At 31.4% G+C, this 19371-nt stretch overlaps 2 protein-coding genes across 13 annotated transcripts; both read right to left on the bottom strand.

Annotated features, from left to right (window-relative positions):
* Positions 1-302: 302 nt before the first annotated feature.
* On the bottom strand, positions 303-1540 carry LOC111302004 (transcription factor ORG2-like). Its single transcript, XM_022897948.2, has 3 exons — positions 1185-1540; positions 706-1068; positions 303-614 (listed from the first exon to the last, which is right to left on the bottom strand). The coding sequence occupies exons 1-3, from the start codon at positions 1443-1445 to the stop codon at positions 519-521; spliced, it is 720 nt and encodes a 239-aa protein (XP_022753683.2). The 5' UTR covers positions 1446-1540; the 3' UTR covers positions 303-518.
* Positions 1541-3283: 1743 nt separating this feature from the next.
* On the bottom strand, positions 3284-8473 carry LOC111302403 (protein DETOXIFICATION 42-like). Of its 12 annotated transcripts, none has more exons than XM_089744636.1 (17): positions 8398-8473; positions 8245-8309; positions 8020-8100; positions 7831-7893; positions 7606-7750; positions 7070-7191; positions 6648-6857; positions 6258-6448; positions 5983-6118; positions 5749-5845; positions 5540-5640; positions 5051-5214; positions 4748-4819; positions 4550-4666; positions 4349-4444; positions 3681-3802; positions 3284-3517 (listed from the first exon to the last, which is right to left on the bottom strand). In XM_089744636.1, exons 5-17 carry the CDS (start codon positions 7683-7685, stop codon positions 3469-3471), a joined length of 1557 nt encoding a protein of 518 aa, XP_089600762.1. In that variant the 5' UTR covers positions 7686-7750; positions 7831-7893; positions 8020-8100; positions 8245-8309; positions 8398-8473; the 3' UTR covers positions 3284-3468. The 12 variants fall into 12 exon arrangements, with proteins under 12 accessions (XP_089600762.1, XP_089600759.1, XP_089600757.1 ...); XM_089744633.1 differs by having other exon boundaries at positions 8245-8300; XM_089744631.1 differs by having other exon boundaries at positions 8245-8473.
* Between the last annotated feature and the right edge of the window lie 10898 nt (positions 8474-19371).

Here is a 19371-nt window from a genome sequence, read left to right as displayed (position 1 = left end):
AATTATAATAAATATTATTATTTATTTTTCTTTTAATTTTTAATAAAGAAGAAAAAAGTAAAAATATTTTTAATAAATTAATGTAATTTATAGTATTTTTCATTTTTATCTATTAGTAAATTAAATATTATTCTATTATTATAAATTATTTCATTTTTACAAAATTAATTTAAATTATAATTTAAAAATTATAATTTCTTTATTTATTTTCAATTTCCATGAATAATGAAATAAGAAAATTGGATTTCATGCCTTTAAAATTATAGACAAAAGCACTTTGATCCTTTTACCACCATTGAGATGAAAGAGACAATGACGTGAAACTGAAATTTTTAATTCTGTTTATTGATACAATTATTTAAAAAAAAAATGACATACAATAAAATTAAAGTTGAAATCTCAGCTTTCTCTTATTTTCATAGTATGAACTCATATATATATTATAAAGCAACAACAACATGCCCTTCAATTTTATAAAAAGTTTTACACTTTGTTGGGGCCTATAACTAAGAATAAGACTAATTAATTATAAACTCTTCCTTGCTAACACAAAATGTCAAAAGCTTCTCACTCAAAGTGTCATGATCTGATTCCAGTTCGTAGGTTGTTTCCAGCTGCACAATATATCCAACACAGTCACCAAAACTAGTTAAATGATGAGAAAAATAATGAAGGAATTAAGTTATATATATTTTATTCATGCACCTGAAGGTGAATATTATAGAAGACCATTCCCCCAAATGACTCAAAGGAAGTAGCATTTAGTAGGAGGAATCCTTGTTGCTCCAAGTAATGCAACATCTCAGCTAACTGAGTCTTGTTGTGAACTACTTTTTCCATTGATATCTGAATTGCAACTTCATCACTATCAGTGCGTAACCGATTTATGGAAATAGAAGCAGTAGCATTTAAACATCTTCCAATTCTGCTTTTTCTTTTAAGACCCCCTTCCTGAGAAATCCTTAACAAAAGCTCTTCTTTTTTCTCGGCTAATCTTTCAACTTGCTCTTGCAATTCTGGTATGTATTTCATTGCATGTGAAACTGTGGCTGGAAAGCTTAACTTCTTCTGCATCAACAAATTAATTACAACAAATGAATAAATGTGGGTTTCGTATTTGATATCATCAAAGAGGGTTTTTGGATAAATCATATACTGATCATGAAATTATAATGAATCAGTACCATCTGATCTGAAGCTGGAAGCAATGAACGGAGGGATGAATACAATGTGTTGACCTTCTTTCGCCTGTCGCGTTCACTAGCATTGTGGTTAAGCTTCTTAACCACGCAGGGATCAAAACTGGTTTTATTGATAGATGGAGATTGAGAATCAAGTAGAATTTCTTCTTGTGGTAGAGGAAATTGAAGGAATGATTCTATACTTTCGTTGCCTCCATACATATAGTTGTGGTCATAGCCTATTGGATTGACTAAGGCACACATATTGGATTGGTACAATTTTTCTTAAGAAACTGAAATGATCATAACATGTATATATACAAACTACCTCAACACCTATTAATTTGTTTAATACATGGAGGATTTTAAAAATTGATCTTTTAAGCGTATTTATTATAAACATTATAATAAGAAAATGAAACTCCACCATTTTAATAACTTCATTTCAAGATTGTATTTGACAATATGTATATGCATGTCTGTAAATCTAATCAGTACTTAATAAATTATATTGTAAACGAAGGACATGAAAAAAATAACTTAAAAATTGTTTGAAAAAAACAAATTGATAATATTTAAAATAGTGGAGCACATAGAATTGAGATTTAATTAAGTTGGTTTATTTAGATCAAACAAATTTAAATGTCAAATCTTAATATCTACAATTTTTTTTTTAATTTTCGTGTTATGACATCTTTTGTACTAAAAAAAATAATGGAGCAAATGACTGACATTTGAAAGATAATAATTAATAGTTCAATATGTATCAATTTTTTCACTTTAGAATATTAGAAAGATCCACTTGGTGGAGTTCTAATTCTGACTTTTTATAGTAGGGAAATGTGTGAGACCTTTATCGATAGATAAACTGACGACAGTTTTTTTTTTTTTTTTAATTTTTTTCCTTTATATTTCATTCTATACTTGTTCTTGAACTACTGAGAATGAAGAAAGAGAAATAGGCAGAAAGATTAGAAAATTTGGGAAGGAGAAAGAGCTTGTGGCATGCAAGGATTGCACGAGCCAAGAGTAGGGTTGCCACTCAAATACATGAGCAAGATCTCCCATGTCACGTGGAGGACATGTAACTTACTCAAGCCTCCCCAAGTTTGTGATAAAATCCTTCTTAAATTGGGAGATGACTTCATTGATGTTTACCCCTAAAGAGTCATCTCCACCTAAAGAATTTATATATTTATTATATTAAATTCATCCACGCAAGTGGTAAATATCGCAGTAAACCTAATCTTGATTTCTTTACGTCAATGATTAAAATCTAAGTTGATTTTTTGTAAAAGTTAGTGAGAGGATTGAAATATTAAAAATAAAAAGTTAACATTTTGCATAGCAAAATTTGGCTATTTAAAATACAATATGATATTATAATAAAAAAATTAAAATAACATAGATTAAAATTTTAATAAAAATTATATATAAATTTAATAAATATAAATATTTATATTTTATATTTTTTATATTGATACAAATAATTATAAGACATAATTTTAATATAAAATATAACACAAATAGGTATAATTTTCTCTTATCACTTATCCTTCTTATTTTCAAATCATCGACAGTTTAAAGAAAAAAAAAAGTGAGCTCTTGGGATTGCAAAAAAGGAAAATAAAATAAAATCTATTTTATGGGAAATGATTTAGAGCATATGTACCCGTAATGTTAAAAAATATATAAATAAAATTATGTTTAATTGGTGTTTTTTTGTTTATTTTTATTTTTTGAAAAATTGTTTAAAAAAAAGAAAAGGATAAAAAATATAATAATTGATTTTAAAAGAGAAATAATTAAGATGTAATACTACTTACAATATAATTAGTTTATATTCATATATTTTATCATTTAAAAATACATATTTTGCGTTTAAAATTGCATATTTTAAAAAATTGATCCATCAAAATGTATTTTTAAATAAAAATGAAAAAAAAAGTTGCATTTAAACTAGTTTCATTATTCTTTGGCAAACAAAAAAAAACCTAATTTCATTTTTAATTGTCATATTCCTTATAGGCAGAGATTCGTCTTACCATTTACCATGTCATGGTGTTTTGTTTTGACAAAAGAAAGTAGGACAAAAAAATTCCTAGGAATGCGTCTTCAACTTTTATTTGCTATACATACTTCAATGCTTCTCAGCGTCAGAACATGGATTTTTTTTTCTTTTCATTTACAAAGCAAATTTAGTGAACATTGTTTCCATGATAAGAAAATTATGGAAAGAAGAGTCAAGAATGCAGCTTCACATAAGAGTCAAAACCCAAAATGCAAGCTACATTCGGCCTCTGAGAAACTTCCAAGGCCCTCTTCCATTCCCTATCCTGCATATACATCAGATGATTTATTTTTTGGATTCTCCTTATATTCAACAATTAAGAGAGAAAGCATTGTTGCTGAGACTCTTAACCTACCTTCAGGCATAAGAAAAGAAAGAAATGAAGAGAATACGAACATAGTAAAGTCGTGGTCAAAAGGAAAAATTACCTCCAAAATCCGGCAAAAGCTCGAAGACTCATATATATGGTTAGAGCTATCCAGAGTCCAATGAATCCATGACTGGTGGCGAGAATACACAAACATATAATGCTTACAATAGCTACAACAACCTGTTAAAATGAGGAATGTTTATCAAGTATTAGTTTCTTTTGCTAAAATGGCAATTGGGATGATTATGCTCCCTCATTAATGTTTCATAAGAATAAGAGAAATCAGGAACAAACTCTTAACTTGTTGGAAAACTTTTCTACCAAACCCATCCTCTTCTTGTTTTCATTATAACCTTACAATTTGTATATTAATCTTATTGTATAAAGCAGGCAATTTATATATTCGAATCGTATTTTATATGAAAATTGTGTATAATAATTTGTGTCGACTAGTAAAAAATAAAATACATTTTTTTGTTAGACTCATATATAATTTTTATTAAAATTTTAAACGATATCACCTTTGTATATTTTTTGTATTTTTCATGTCATGTTTTAAATTATTAGGTTTAATTTTTAGAAATATTTCCCTTAAGTGAAATTTAGAATTTTTTTTTTAATCTTACCTCAAAAAGACGGATAAATATGCGTATGCCTACTTTCTAGTGCAAAGCAGTGAATGCATAAACAGTACCAAAAATGATGTTAAGAAGCAGTCAGACTTGCCAAGGAGAAGGCAGAATATGCGAAGTCAGATGCTCCAAAGTTGATGCCATCAAAAACAAATGCCAAAGAATTAATGGGTTGAGTAGCTGCAACAAACTGAAAGAGAGGGAAAAAAAAAAGATTAATTCTAGTTGTCATTGGGTTTTAAACAGGTTGAAAGTCATTATGTATCCTTTCTTGTATGCTGAAAATCGGACATACTGGAATGCCTGTACCAATGAGGTGGAGGACATTGACATCTTTTGTAAATAATTTTGCTCCAAAATTCAGTCCACCTCCAAGTATGACTGCAAGTATGAATCCAAGAACCAATCCTAGCTGCAAGAAATATACGATGACTTTAAGAGGAAATCATGTCATGTGAAATGACACTTGATCTTTATGGCGTACGAACAGCACCTGCAATACTCGTGATGCAGTGGCCGTCGCCTTTTCATAGTCCTTTTTTGCAAATGCGCTTGCCAGCATTGCCTGAAAGAATGGAAAACAATTCAATCAAAACAATCTGCTAAATATTGAAAGTATTCTTTGCTTTTCGTTTTCGTAGTCTTTTACTATTGAAAAAGAGAATTTAATTACATCTGGCCAGAGAAAGTAATTTCTTTAAATTAACATACTGCCACTGTTGATGATTTGAGAAGATAAGAATTTAAAATCATGGCCGGAGGGGTGCAGTAGCTAAACGTAAAAGTATTTTGTAACCTGTCCAGCAACAGCCAATCCATCAGCCAGAAGAGATGTCGCCAACCAAACTTGCAAACACACTTGAAATGCAGCCATGGATGTTGATCCCTGCCTCGCGGCCATTGATGCGGAAAGAGTGATACAGAATGTAACAGCCATAACCCTTATTAACAATAGAAAACCTGGTTCAGACACAAGAATAAGGAGGATTAGTTGATCAACTAAGATATGCTGATACAGATTAAATGCTCATAAGTCTTAGACAAGTAAAAATAACTTGTTACACCCAACTACTTATGCATATGGGATATAATTAAGGATGTAAATTACTCTTTTTCACCAAACTCCCTCGTGATGCTCATAGCAGCGAAATGAACATTAATACTGTCTGATTCTCGGACAATTCCACATGCACGCACACATGCATAGATAGATTAAATTCCAATTTGCAAAATAACCTAAGACTGTTGATATTTGAGAATTTGTACAAGTCAAATTAAAAATTACCATTCTTAAGAAATCTACCAAACTGTAGATGTTTTATACTAGGAGGTATGAGGTCAACTTGACTCATTAACTTCCACAAGAGTATAATTAAAATGAGGTACCTGCAATCACCAATAGAAGTTAAAAGAAAAAAAATTTATTAAGTCAAAATAATTGAATGTTTATAGCGTGATGAATATATATATTGGACAGTGATTGGATATACTTACTGAGATATAATATGGGCAATGGCCGCACCACTGACCCCCATACGGAAAACAAACATGAATATTGGGTCCAATATTATTTTTGTTGCATCTCCTGCCACTGAGTTTAGATCAAACGGATGAGAACAAATTAAAATAGTCGGTAGACCAGAAAAGAGCAGAAAAAGCTTTTCTGTTTCTTGGTGTGTTAAAAACGATCAGAACCATATTCCGAAGTACTTTTGATGGGATATATACCAGTAGCATATAAAGGAGTTTTTGTATCTTTTAATCCTCGAAAGACCCCTTGCATGGCTAAAGAGAGAAGAACTGCAGGAGCACCTAGAGACCTCAATGTCAAGTATTGCCGTGCAGGGTTTAGCATGGGTGAATCCTACACAAAAATAGACATCTGCTGTCACTACTATTGCAGGTAGATTAAGGCATTCAACCTAATGGGAAAAAACCAAGAAAAATCGAAAGCAACTAGAGGTTAAAGTGCCTCTTCCTGTTCTCTCACTCTGAGTACTTACTGAATTGACTCCCATGAAGTTCAACAGAGGTTTTACTCCAGAAATCAGGAATATGGCTTGGAGGAGACCAAGGATTCCACCAATAACCAAAGCTGATGAAGCCGATGGGATATGCCTTCTTTTGGGCTCGAATTTAGCAATATCAAAACGGTTTCCTAGTGTTTTAGGCTGGTATGCACCCTCGTTAGATTCTGAAGATCAGAATAAAGAGAGAACTAAGAATCACCTATTCAAATTGTAGAGAGTTTTGTGGATGAACCAATTTAAGGTAAAAGGGTTATAGTCAAAACTGATATCTGATCAGAACTAACGATTCCATTCAACTTGATCTTTCATTTGGTAAAAGAAGACAGAGAGAAAGAGGTGATGAATCATGGTTGGATGCCATACCTTTTTGTGGTATAAACTCTTTATTTTCAGTATTTAAACATGAAACTGTTTCCAAGTATTCGCTTTCTTGTGCTTCGGAGCTCACTCTTCTAATTGTATCTTCCTCCGCAACAAAAGAGGTCGTGATGCTAACAAGTGGGAATATTGCAATTCTTGAGACTTGATTGAACAAGGCAATAGAAACTCCTACAGCAGCTAGTTCCACAGGACCTAAATGGATCAAGAAAACTAGGTAAGTCTTTCCAGAAGACAAGAAGCCTTTAACAAGAACAATAAGCCTTCAAAATGATGTACCAAATATAAAGCTCAAGCCATATTTTTCTTCCCAAAATGAAGGCTCAGAATGGAGAACCCCCCTCCCCCCCACCCCTCTCCATCCCTCAGCTCCTGCATGATCAGACATAAAGGGCAAAGAAAATTACCTATTTGGCCAATGAATGCTGTATCAACGAGAGAAGCGATAGGGTCAGCTGTCAAAGCCAGTGCTGCAGGCAATGCAATTTGTGCTATCTCTGATCCAAGTTCGTCCAGTTTAAAAACATGTCTGCCCATATAATTGCAAAATCAGACATTATATCCTATACATATCTCTTAAGGGAAAATTTTCGTAAAGAACAATAAATTTATAGGTCTTCAAAAACCACGTTGTTCACTAGAGCATAGCAAAGGATTGACCTTGGTATATTCTTTTTGGACAATTGAAGTAACCGAACTTTGATACGAGTATAATTTAAGATATGATACTGGAAACAACATTTTCTTTCATTTTTTTATTTTTCTATAATAGTTGTTTTGAAATTGCAAAATAGTATGAATTTCAACTTTCTGTTTTTTCATCCAATTGTGCAACTGCAATAACAAAGATGAAACTTTCAATCCTAAAAAGCTAATCAAACTACTGAACTGCCTATCTTGCGAGCAAACTAAATGTACGGAAAGCAAAATATGGGAACCATACCTGGCATCCTTGAAGAAAATAAAAATAGGAAGTCTCATCTTGACCCTATATGGATATGGATCATCTTCTTCAGTCATCATTTTGATAGGGGTGAGTCACAGAGTTGTCCAAAGGATGCAGAATTAGTCAAGCCAATGGCATCACACTGTATATAAACAAAATCTCACAAACTGAGCCCTGTATCCTTTGATTCTATCACCTAATAAATGATAAATTCTTGAATACCTGGGAAAAGAAAGTTGGAACTGATTAAATAACCATCGTCACTTTGTCAGTTATCTACATAGTCTACAATTTTCCATAAGAATGATTAAACTGATAATAGAAAGAATTACATGGAACTTTGAAATTAAGTATGTTTAACACAAAAAGGAAAAGGGAAAAGAAGTTTATTGAACTCAGGCCTTAACTTACTTGGTTCATGCTGTCACCCTTATTGTCTAGGAAATCTCAGACCCTGCAATTGCTTCGTCTATATATCTTAAACTGCGACCTCTTTTGTAAAATAAAAAATATATATTATTAACTTAAGCATTTTTTATCAGGTCGCAGGTATATGTATCAAACTTATACAACCAAGTTAGCACCGGCCAGAACAAAAGTTTCTGCAAACTCAACAACACAGAGAAAAAGCTGTACCTGTCCCTTTTCACTGTAAACTTCAAGAAGCCCCCTGCTTCCAACCTCGTAGGCTTCTTTGAAACCTCAACGCCAAATAATCAAAACAAGCCCGTAAGAAAAATGAATGTCCTCTTACTTTCACATAAATCTCAACAAGAATTTTGAACTTACAAAACCATATTCGTCTGAAGTGTCAAAATGAATTTGGAGTTGAAAAGTTAATACAGCATTTCATCTTTGAAACCTCAATCAACTCACCACCTACCTAAATTTAACTCTTGAAGAAAAATCTGTCCACATTACTGTGACTGGAATAGACCTTAAACAAGAATAAGGTCATACCACTTTACCCACCAATTTGGTAGGTTTACCGGAGAGAAACATTAGTGTGTGGTGCAGTCTAGAAGGCATGCATTCCTCTGGTCAGAAGGGTGAGACAAGTCTAATAAAGAGCACAATAATACAAAGTAGGCCCAGTGTCCCAGAAAAAGGTTGATTCCCAATGAAGCTGCCAACAAAGTTAGATTACAAGTGTCAGTATCAGATTCAAGTAGAAACACCCTTTTGCATTAAAATCCTCAACGGTGCTACTGAATGCATATGAAAGTTTGACAGGTGTCCCACTGTTTCATCCAGAAAATTACTCAAATGTTTTAGTAAATGTAAACCTATTATTAATGAACAAAACGGTGATAATATGGAAGAATAAATGAGAAAATTGCTCATTTACCATTAGCTAATATCCAATTAAATAATACTGACCAGTGACAACAGTTTAAGCCTGTTCTCAAATTCCATCAGGAAACTTGAGAATCCTGTTTCTTAATTAGCCCTGTTGCTTGTTTCTGGTTTTCTTTACTGAAATATATATGAAATAAATGTGGGAAAAAAGTAGAATAAAGAAATTATTATTAAATTATATTAAGAGAAGGTATTCTGTGAAAAGAAATATAAATGATTCCATAGTTATTTCATGCAAAGATAATAAAAGAACATTAAAGACGAGTAAGTCCCTATCCCATCCAATGATTCCAATGAATGGGAAACTGCGTGGAGAATTCTCCTACTTAGTACTTATAGTCAGTCCCCCACAAAAAAAAAAAAGAAAAACAAAAACAAAATGACAAAGTATGTGTTTTCCTTTCCAAGGTTTTCTTTAAAAACTAGTATTATACTATGCATTATCAAATATATTTATAAGAAAAGAGGTCCTAGTGTTTAAAGAGGCAAGAGGTAGCATAATACTTTATCATATACTTTGGTAAGATAGCTTTATGTTGATGCATTGGGTAATCCCACTTAAGCTGCGTTTGTTTCATAAAAAATTATTTCGAAAAATGATTTTTGTATTTTTAAATGTTTAAAATTGATTGGTTAAAAAAAATAATTTATTGATCAGTAAAAAATAAAATCATTTTTTTGAAAATTGTCATCCTCTTTTGAGAAAGTAAAAATAATTAAAAAAAAAGTTATTTATGAATAGAATTATTTATTAATGTATTTGAATATAATTTTACTTAAATCGAATCTTGTACGTAATTACATCAGAGAATTGAATTCCATGAATGGATGGTCCCAAACTGCTTTTCTTAGTATTAAGTTGATAATCACATTTTATAATTATTAATTACTTTTAAAATCGAGGTTTCAAGTTGGATATATCTTCCAACATAAAGCCACAAATATGTTTTCATAATTTTTTGAAGTTTTAGTGTGAATTATTGAGTGGAGGCATATGTATGCTTAACATGTTTATTTTTTTTAAACACTATAATAATAATTAAAATATCATAATCAAAGATGTTATATTTAGGAGGACTTCCCATTAGCCAAGTTGGGCACCATCTCTTTATTTGATTTTAGAGTTAACAGTGATTATGTGCGAATCATCATGGTCCATGTAGGACTCCCCAAACGCTTGGTTTTTCTTAGTAGTCCATCTCCTATTGCTCCTTGCCTTTTTGAGGATAAAGGGTACACTTGGAAGAACAATTTCAAATTTGGAAGAATTTTTAAATTAAAATATTCTAAAATGCATCAATCTAAAACACATAAGATTTATAATTTGGATTAGTATTTTTTAGAATAAAATTGAGTATTAAAATCTGATGAGATGCAAAAGAAAAATAATAGTATTAGAGATAGAAACAGAATAAAAAATGAAAAGAAATAGTATATAATATGATATATATGTGTCATTAGATTTGTAAAAATATATAAATATTAACAATAATACAAAGAAATAAAAAATATATAAAAGAGTTAAACTTAATAAAAATTTAAAATTTTTTGTGTAAAAGATCTATTCGACAAGTTTTATCAAATATATCAATTTTGATTTTCTATATTAGCTAAGTATAAATAAAGTGAACAATTATAAACCCACTTCAAAAAGAATAAAAAATAAAATTCCTTTTTCTTCCATAAAAAGGACGAAAATAAAAATTTCAATATAGTAGTTTTATTCAAAAAGGACAGCGCAAGAAACTAGAAGGCATTTAAAAAAAATTTAATCCAGTCCTTGAAAGCTTCATCCAAACAGAAACGTGCTTACTTGGCATAAACTTGTACCATAAAAATAAACCAAACAGTTGACTGTTAAAATTTGAAGACATGCAAGTAAGCATTCAAATGATTTTCACGTCAATAATCTCGTATAGACACCTCAAATTATCCAGATCTACTAAATTAAGATTCTATTAAGTAAAAATAAAATATAATAAAAAGAGAAAATGGGAAAAATTAAAAAAATAGATATTGAATTTATGTGAAAGAGTATAAGGAATTTAAATTGGATTAAAACTTATAAGTTAAAATCAATGGATTGAAATCTCATTTGGTTTAAGATTCTCAGATTTGAGATCTTATAAATATAGCTTTAAACACATAGAGGAAAACATATAAAAAAATAGAAAGCAAAAGCAAGGAAAAAGTATTTAGAAAAGCTACGGCAATTTTAGAATTTTAGGAATTTTTTTTGAAATTTTGGTAATTGTTTTTTGAAAAATTTTTGAAAAAATTCTAGATTCCGATGAATTTTCTGATAAAACTTGAAATTTTTGATGATATTTTCCAGTTTTCGATGTGTTTTTCTCAGTTTTTGATAAAAGCTTCAACCAGAATTTTGAATTGGTAAAAAAAGAAAGAGAGGAAAAATAAGGAAGAGAGAGAAATGGGAGAAGAAATTCAAAGAAAAGATCGAATTTTAGCCTTTTATACCACTGCAAAACGACGTCATTTTGAGCGTTAAGAAACCCCAAGATCCACACATTTCTATTCGAACCAACTCGACCCAATCTCGACCCATTTCACTAACCTGCATTTCAACCTGTCCATTTAAGCTAAGCTGAGCTGAGCTGCACCCCTAAGCTATGTTTTCGAGTCGTTGTCTTTGTCTTCAGCCGAGCTAAATTTCAGCTGCTAAGCCGAGTCGTTTCGTTTTTTTGGTATTTTTTTCATTTATTTTTTTATGTGTTTATTTTTTTAGTATTTTTACATGATTTGATTTAATAAAAATTAATAAATAAAATAAAATTTGAGAATAAATATTGATTAGTCAATGATAGAATTTATAGAAATTTCAAATAGTAAATTTTTATAAAATTCCTAGGTGAAAATTTTTGTTTGAATTTGTCCCAAATGGTAGAATAATTTAGATAAAGTTTTAATAACAATAATTAATATTTATTTTCAAATACAAAAAAATAAAAAATAAAATTTTAATAAAATTTTGGAAAAATACAAATTACCTAGGGATGAGATTCTTAGAAATTTCAAATAGTAAATTTTCTAATAAATATATAGGTGTGAATTTTTTTCTAAATTTGTCTCAAATAGTGAAATAATTTAGATGAAATTTCAATAAAGGTAATTGTATTCTTTTCTAAATTTGGTTGAAAATATTTGATAATTATCTAAGGATGAGATTTTTAAAAATTTCAAATGGCGAATTCTTAAGAAATCTCTAGGTAAGAAATTTCTTTAAATTTGTCCCAAATGGTAGAAAAATTTGAATGATATTTCAATAAAATAATCGTCATATTATTTTCTTTCCGAAAACAAAAAAAAAAAAATCTAAATAGGCCAAAATGGTGAAAATTTAGAAATTCCAAAAAATTTTTTTTAAATTGACCCAAATGGTAGAAAATTTAGAAATCCAACAAAAAAATAAAAAAAAAGAAAGAAAGAATTTCTAAATAGACCCAAATGATGGAGAATTTAGAAATTCAAAAGAGAATATTTCTAATTTGGCCTAAATGGTAGAATAATTAGATATATTTTTAATAAAAAAAATAATTAAACTTTTTTTTTGACGACAAAACCTTTTCAAGAAAACAAATGAGATTCTTGAATACTCTTGAGGTAAGAAAATATTTTTAAAAATTCTACTAGATTGATGGAAAGTCTTAAGAATTATTTTCAATATTTCAACATAAAAATTTTAAGACCATTAGAATTAAGACCCTATGATAAATTTAAAATAAAATGGTACTATCCTTTGGATGGGCATGTGGGAGTACTATAACATTTCTCATATGTAATCGCACTTTCAAACTCTGTTCTGATTAGTAGACCTAAACCCATTCTTTTAGGAACCTTTAGTCAAGCTTAGGAGTTTCTTAAAAAGATAAATTCATTAGGTAGCCAACCCCACCTAGTTAAAAAAGATTTATGGTGACTTCTTTTGTTAAATCTAGCTATAGATTTTCGGATCTATATGTTATGACAGTTTGACAACTCCGTTGGGGATAACCATATAGAGAGTCAAGCCATAAACTTTTGAATTTATCCTATCTTTTGATTTAATGGTTTTAAATTATAATTATTTGGTTACTAACATTTTTTCTTTTTTGTTTCTTGTTTGATTTATGGGGTTGCCAATTATATGTTCCTTCACACATACTATCACATGCATTTCCATTACATGAGTTGTATACCTGGGCTTCGTCTCTTCTAGGAGGGAGTAAAGTACCTATGCTTTCGTGAGATGATAATTTCCGTAATGGCTAGCGAAATACTCTCATTTAAATTGAATTCTTTCCGTTAGTAGCCTGTGATAGGCGAAGATTGGATTGTCTTACTAGTCTGTGATGGACAATAATGTATGAAACAATTTGGGAACCTTTAATGGTTAAAATCACCTAACCTTGTATGTAGTGTACACTTAAGAGGCCACCCCTAAGATAGAGCCCTTCCTATCCATTGATAGATATATCCTGAAATTAGGACACAAAAAGGAACAATTGCTTATCTAACCATTTTGCTTGTTTGATTTTGTGAATTACGTCCATATCATTTCATTCTATGCATCATTTTCATACTTATGTTTTAACATTATCATATCATTTCATTCTCATATAGGAAATATTTGTCATATATCAGTTATTAATAAATCAGATCTCACACTTACATCCATGAAAAACCAAATGCAATCAAATTCTACATCAGTTCATTATGAATCTACTCATCAATTAAAAATCAAGTCAGAGGAAGATCAAATAAAACAGGGTGATTGCATGCCTGAGGGTTTTATCTCTTCACTACTCGAAAAAGTTCATCTTGATCTCCAATAAAATGATCTAGCTGACCTAAGTAGTGTTTGGGGATGAATGAGTACAATAAGGTAAGAGGTATTTGAGAAAAAATATGAAAACATAGCTTCACTACTCCAAGTGGATGTGGACAATAATCTAATTAGAGCCATCATTCAGTTTTGGGATCCTTTATATAGGTGTTTCATTTTTAATGAATCAGACATGGTGCTTATAATTGAAGAATATATGGTCATCATTAGCTTCAATTTGCCAAATTCGGACAAGATCTATTGGTCAAATAAAGTGGACTATCGTAAAAAGTTAGTGCAAATGCTTGGACTTAGTTCGCCTCAAGTTGATGCATGTGTCAAGACAAAAGGTGAAAGTAAGGCTATACCATGGAGTTTTCTGTGAGACTTCATCCATGAGCATTTGGATGATTATCAGGGGTTAGTGGCAATGGCAATAGCTCTACATGGACTGATAATTTTCTTAAAAGTCATCGGGTATGTTGATGTCACAGTGATAGACTTCGTCGATTAGTTAGCATACTAAGTCAATGTCGCACCAACTATTTTAGTAGAAATAATTCGTTCTCTGAATTTTTATCACAGAAATGGTAAAAGTCAGTTTAGTGGACACTTACAGCTACTTTATATATGGATGAAGAGTCACATTGAGTGTGAAAAAACCAGTTTTGCAGACCATACCTTCGTTCTAGCATCTCAATCAAGGAGTTTTGTTACAGCACATGGCCTTAAGCAAAGTCAAAAGAAGAATGGGTTTCTTACTTTCGAGCTCTTGATAGTTAAAGGATAATATGAAGAGTACCTTGGATGCGTCATGACACAGTATTATACAGTTGTGAAAATCAACCCTGGTGTTTCTATTAGCCCTATGGGGTGCTATTACTTATGTCTCAACTTTGGTAAGAAGATAATCTAGATGTGAGCAATTCATTCCAGAAACCTATGGGCTTAACCAATGGGAATTTTCATTCACTGATAAAAGGGCATATGTGATGATTGAAAAGATAAAAAAAGTATGGAAGTAAACCATCCAAGTTAATTAAGAGAAGCTTACTTATGATGTCACCCCAAAATATAGTGTATGGCATGCAATAAGGGGTAAGGATATGGTGTTTCCTTAAGAATAAACATTTAGCCATTCCCCAAGGCCCATTCTTCAAGATCTTTTGCTTAAAGTGAAAACGACTAAAAGAAAACTTTAAATTGAGAAAAATGAGCTGGAACAAGAAAATAAACGATTGAAGTTAGAAATAGAAGAGAGTTTGAAGCTTTAAGAATTAAAAATCCAAAGCCTCACGGAGTAAAAAGATCAATAAAAAGCCTTGTTCAATGATCTAGACATCACACATTCGTTAGTCACACCCGAACTTGCCTGACTTTTTAAAAAAAATGAATTACTAAAAACAAAGGTGGAAAAAAGACAAAAGACCACTGCTAGGGCACACAAACATAGCCAGATGCTATAAGAGATAGTGGATCAATGCACAGCACAAGTAAAAGCCTTATTTGATGAATGTAAGAGACAAGCTAAACAGAGTGAGCTATAGAAAGATATATGCACAAAAAAATAAAAACATCTAAGGCATTTGTTGAATTAGTTATGCATTATTACAGATAAGCATTAAAAATAGAAAAAAAGTGAAAAATTTAAAGGCTGTGGTGCAACTAGTGAGAGCTCATAAGTGACAATTGCTTGATTTCCTTAATGAGGCATAAAATCATTACCAGTAAGCTCAAAAATTTATAAAGAGGCATTAGAAATAAATGATGATGTTTAGGACTTTAGAACATTGTTTTGACTTTATTATGTGTAATTTTAAAATTTTATTAAATAGTGTTTCAGATGGAGATTTCTTTTATCAATAATGGTGATATGGTAAATATTAGTACATTTCATACATGCATTTGCATATCCAAACATATAGCACATAATTTCTAAAAATCATACAATTGTGGTACTCAAGGTTCAAGGATAGCTTCACCCAGCGAAAACCCTACTCATTAATACAACACAAGAGTCCGAGCTAAACAAATGAAATAAAAAAATTTCAACCATCTCGAGAGGATAGAGAAAGCCCAAGAGAAGCTTGAAGGAGAATTAAACAAGATTCTAGAGGCCTTGAATAAATTAAATAAGAGGAAGGGAATAGAAGATAATACTAGCCAATATGACCATCCATCACAAGATGTGGCTGACCTCTTATATTCACCTGGTTTTGGTCCACCTCAAACCTAATCTATACAAGAAGTTCCACTTATATATCCTATATATCTCAGAATGTCATCAACCTCTAACCTGAGGTCTTACTATAGCTATGTGAATCCTATCTTTACTGAAAAGACAGTGGAACCGATCCAAGTTCCTCATTTAGATAATCTGAAGGAAAAAAAAAGGGAGAAAGCAAAAGTAGTCAAATATCTGAAGATTCAAAGATTAGTATGTTAGATAAGAGGTTAAAGGCCGTGAAAAAAATTAGCTTTTATGATTTTGTAGATGTTGTTAGGCTTTGTCTAGTCCCAGATGTTGTTATTCTTCCTAAGTTTAAAGTACCAGAGTTTGAGAAATATAATGGTACAAGTACCCAAAGACCTATATAACCATGTACTATCAAAAGATGGTAGCCCATACCCATAATGAAAAGCTACTAATGCATATCTTTCGAGATAGCCTTACGGGCTCCGTTATTAGGTGGTATGTCCAGCTTGACAAAACTCGTATCTATTTTTTGAAGCGATATGGTCCGTGACTTCATTAGTCAATATCGACATATTATGGATTTGGCTCTTGATCATTTATCTTTGTAAAACATAGAAAAAAAGGTAAATGAGTCATTTAAAGAATATACCTAAAGGTGGAGGGATGTAACTTCTCAAGTATAACCTCCTCTAACTAAAAAAAAACTACAATGTTGTTTATCGGTACTCTAAAATCTCTCTATTATGAAAAAAATGATAGGAAATGCAATAAAAAATTTCATCGACATGGTGATATCTGGTGAAATCATTGAGAGTGCCATCAAGAATGACAAATTAGAAGTAAAGGAAATATCCATTAAAAGAGCCCTAAAAAAGAAGGAGACCGAAGCTCAAGTTGTGAGCTTTGATAGACAATAGTTCAGGGTTATCAACTTTACCTACCACAAGGTTATTCTCTATATTATTCTAATGTGAATAATGCTTTTCCTTACCAATACCAACCAAACTCCCAACCATCCTACCCTTTGACTTATCCACCCCCTTTTAGACCTCAGACTGCCATATACATTTCTAATACTCAACCTTCTCCAAGAATTTAAACCCGTCCAGCTAGCCCAATGGGTTGTTCACGAGAGCAACAAACTACTCACAAAAAACCCATATTCAACCCAATTCTCATAACTTATATAGAATTGTATCAAAAGTTTTACAATAATCACCTGATTGCTCCTAGTCGGGTAAAGCCACTCAAGCCACCTTACCCTAAGTGGTATGATCCAATAGCCCATTATGACTATCATTATGAGGTTGCTAGCCATTCCACTAAAAATTGCATTGTCTTGAAGCATAAAGTGTAATGATTGATCAAAGATGGAATGATCAATTTTGACACAAGAGAGGTAACTGCACCAAACATTAGTGGCAATCATTTGCCTAACCACAATGTGAATACGCTTAGTGAGGAATAAGAGTGTCAACTAAAAAAAAAGTGACAAAAATCAAGACACCTCTCAGTCAGCTATTTGATGCTTTATGAAAAGCCGATATGATACAGCTAGTGAGTCCATATACTTATCATGGGGTATATATAGCAGACAAAAGTTGTAAGTATCATAGTGGGGAATCTGGCCACTCTATTGAAACCTGTGAACAATTTTGTCAAAAGGTGCAAAAGCTCATGAATACTTATCAAATTGAATTTTATGAAAAATAGAAAGGTTCAAAGAATGCTGAAGTGTCTATGATCAACTAGCCATCAAAACTATTTCTAAGGTTGATAATAATTTACTATAGGGATAAGCTAAAGTCAACCATAGACAAGCATGTTCCCAAGCCGATAACCTTTAAAGTCCCTACTCAATTCCCTTACAAGAGCAATAAAGCTATGCAATAGAAATATGATTATGACACAGTAATCTAGGGGCAAGAGAAAAATGATTCTAAATCTGATGCTACTAATATAACTAGTGTATAGGGCATCACCTGAAGTAAAAGATGCTACACTCCAGAAATGCTAGAGAAGGCTAGAAAAGAAAAAACCAAAGAAAGAGAAGAACAAGATGATTCGAAAGTAATGCTCGATAAAAAACATCAAAAATTGGTGTCAGAAAAAAAAGCTTATGAATTTTTTAAACTGATAAAACATAGTGAATATTCTATGGTTGAACAATTGAATAAGATGTCGACATAAATCTTATTATTATCACTACTATTAAATTCAAAACCACATTAAAATACCTTGCTGAAGGTGTTGAACTGGGCATATGTGCACATAATGTGTCTATTGAGTATGTGAACCACTTAGTTGGAAACCTGGTCATGCCAAATTGCATATTATTTAGTGATGATAAGATTCTTCTAAAGAGAAAGAAAAGTACCAAGGCTCTACATATCACTGTTAAATGTAAAAGCAACATTATAGCCAAGGTCTTCATCGATAACAGCTCTACTATTAACGTCATGCCTATGTCAACATTGGCAAGGTTACCTATTGATTACTCACATATGAAGGATAGCCAAATATTGTTTGAGCTTTCGATAGGACTAAGTGAGAAGTCTTAGGAGATATAGAGATGTCTTTGCAAATTAGGCCATGCACTTTCAATGTAAAATTTTAAGTAATGGATATCTCTTCATCTTATAGTTGCTTACTGGAAAGGCCATAGATTCACATGGTAAGTGCTGCGCTCTACCTTACACCAAAGGATCAAATTCAATGTAAAATGTCAGTTAGTGGTAGTGTTTGAAGAAGAAGATATATTGGTAACCTAACTATTAAATACTCTATATGTGGAAGTTACTAAGGAAGCAATGGAAAACTCCTATCGGTCTTTTGAATTAGTCAATTCGTTGGGTGAAAGACCTAAAAACCAACCTTTTTCAAAGATAGTAATGAGCCAAGTCATCAATAAGGGTTGGTATCTTATAGTAGGGCTGGGCAAAAATTTACAAAGGATAAAAGAGCTCTTGATAATAATGAACAACACCAAAAGGCTAGGTCTTAGCTATGAAGTAGAAAACTAAGAAATCAGAAGAAAAGAGTAATAAGATAGCAAGGTTAATGGTCATCCCACACCTTTACAAGTCTTTTAGGCCTGAAAGATTCATGTACTCAGATGCAGAAAAAGATTTTGAGCTAAGCATGGGGAAGACATTTGCTAAGTTATCCATTAATGCAATTGGAGATGAAAAGGGGTATGAGCAAGAAACATGAGTTCGTCCTTGTCTACCAGATTATGAGTTGAACAATTGGAGTATTATCAAAATACTTGCTATTCTTAAGACCAATTCAATGTAATTGTACATCCCAATAGCTTATGCCCAAGGTCTTAGGGTGGTTTTTTTTTGTTTGAGCCATTTATCTATTATTATTTTAATAAAAATTA

The sequence above is a fragment of the Durio zibethinus genome, chromosome 15 (assembly GCF_047325235.1).
Source record: "Durio zibethinus cultivar Kanyao isolate XHJ-2024 chromosome 15, ASM4732523v1, whole genome shotgun sequence".
NCBI lineage: Eukaryota > Viridiplantae > Streptophyta > Magnoliopsida > Malvales > Malvaceae > Durio > Durio zibethinus.
Note: the sequence above shows the minus strand (reverse complement) of the source record. Positions and strands in the feature narration are given on the sequence as shown.

Coding starts and splice junctions, on each gene's coding strand:
- LOC111302004 (XM_022897948.2), bottom strand. CDS start 1,445: ATGTGTGCCTTAGTCAATCCAATAGGCTATGACCACAACTATATGTAT. Junction 1,069..1,184: donor TTCCAGCTTCAGATCAGATG/GTACTGATTCAT, acceptor TTGTTGATGCAG/AAGAAGTTAAGCTTTCCAGC. Junction 615..705: donor TCTATAATATTCACCTTCAG/GTGCATGAATAA, acceptor TATATTGTGCAG/CTGGAAACAACCTACGAACT.
- LOC111302403 (XM_089744631.1), bottom strand. CDS start 7,685: ATGATGACTGAAGAAGATGATCCATATCCATATAGGGTCAAGATGAGA. Junction 7,192..7,605: donor ATTTTCTTCAAGGATGCCAG/GTATGGTTCCCA, acceptor TTATATGGGCAG/ACATGTTTTTAAACTGGACG. Junction 6,858..7,069: donor AGCATTCATTGGCCAAATAG/GTAATTTTCTTT, acceptor TGATCCATTTAG/GTCCTGTGGAACTAGCTGCT.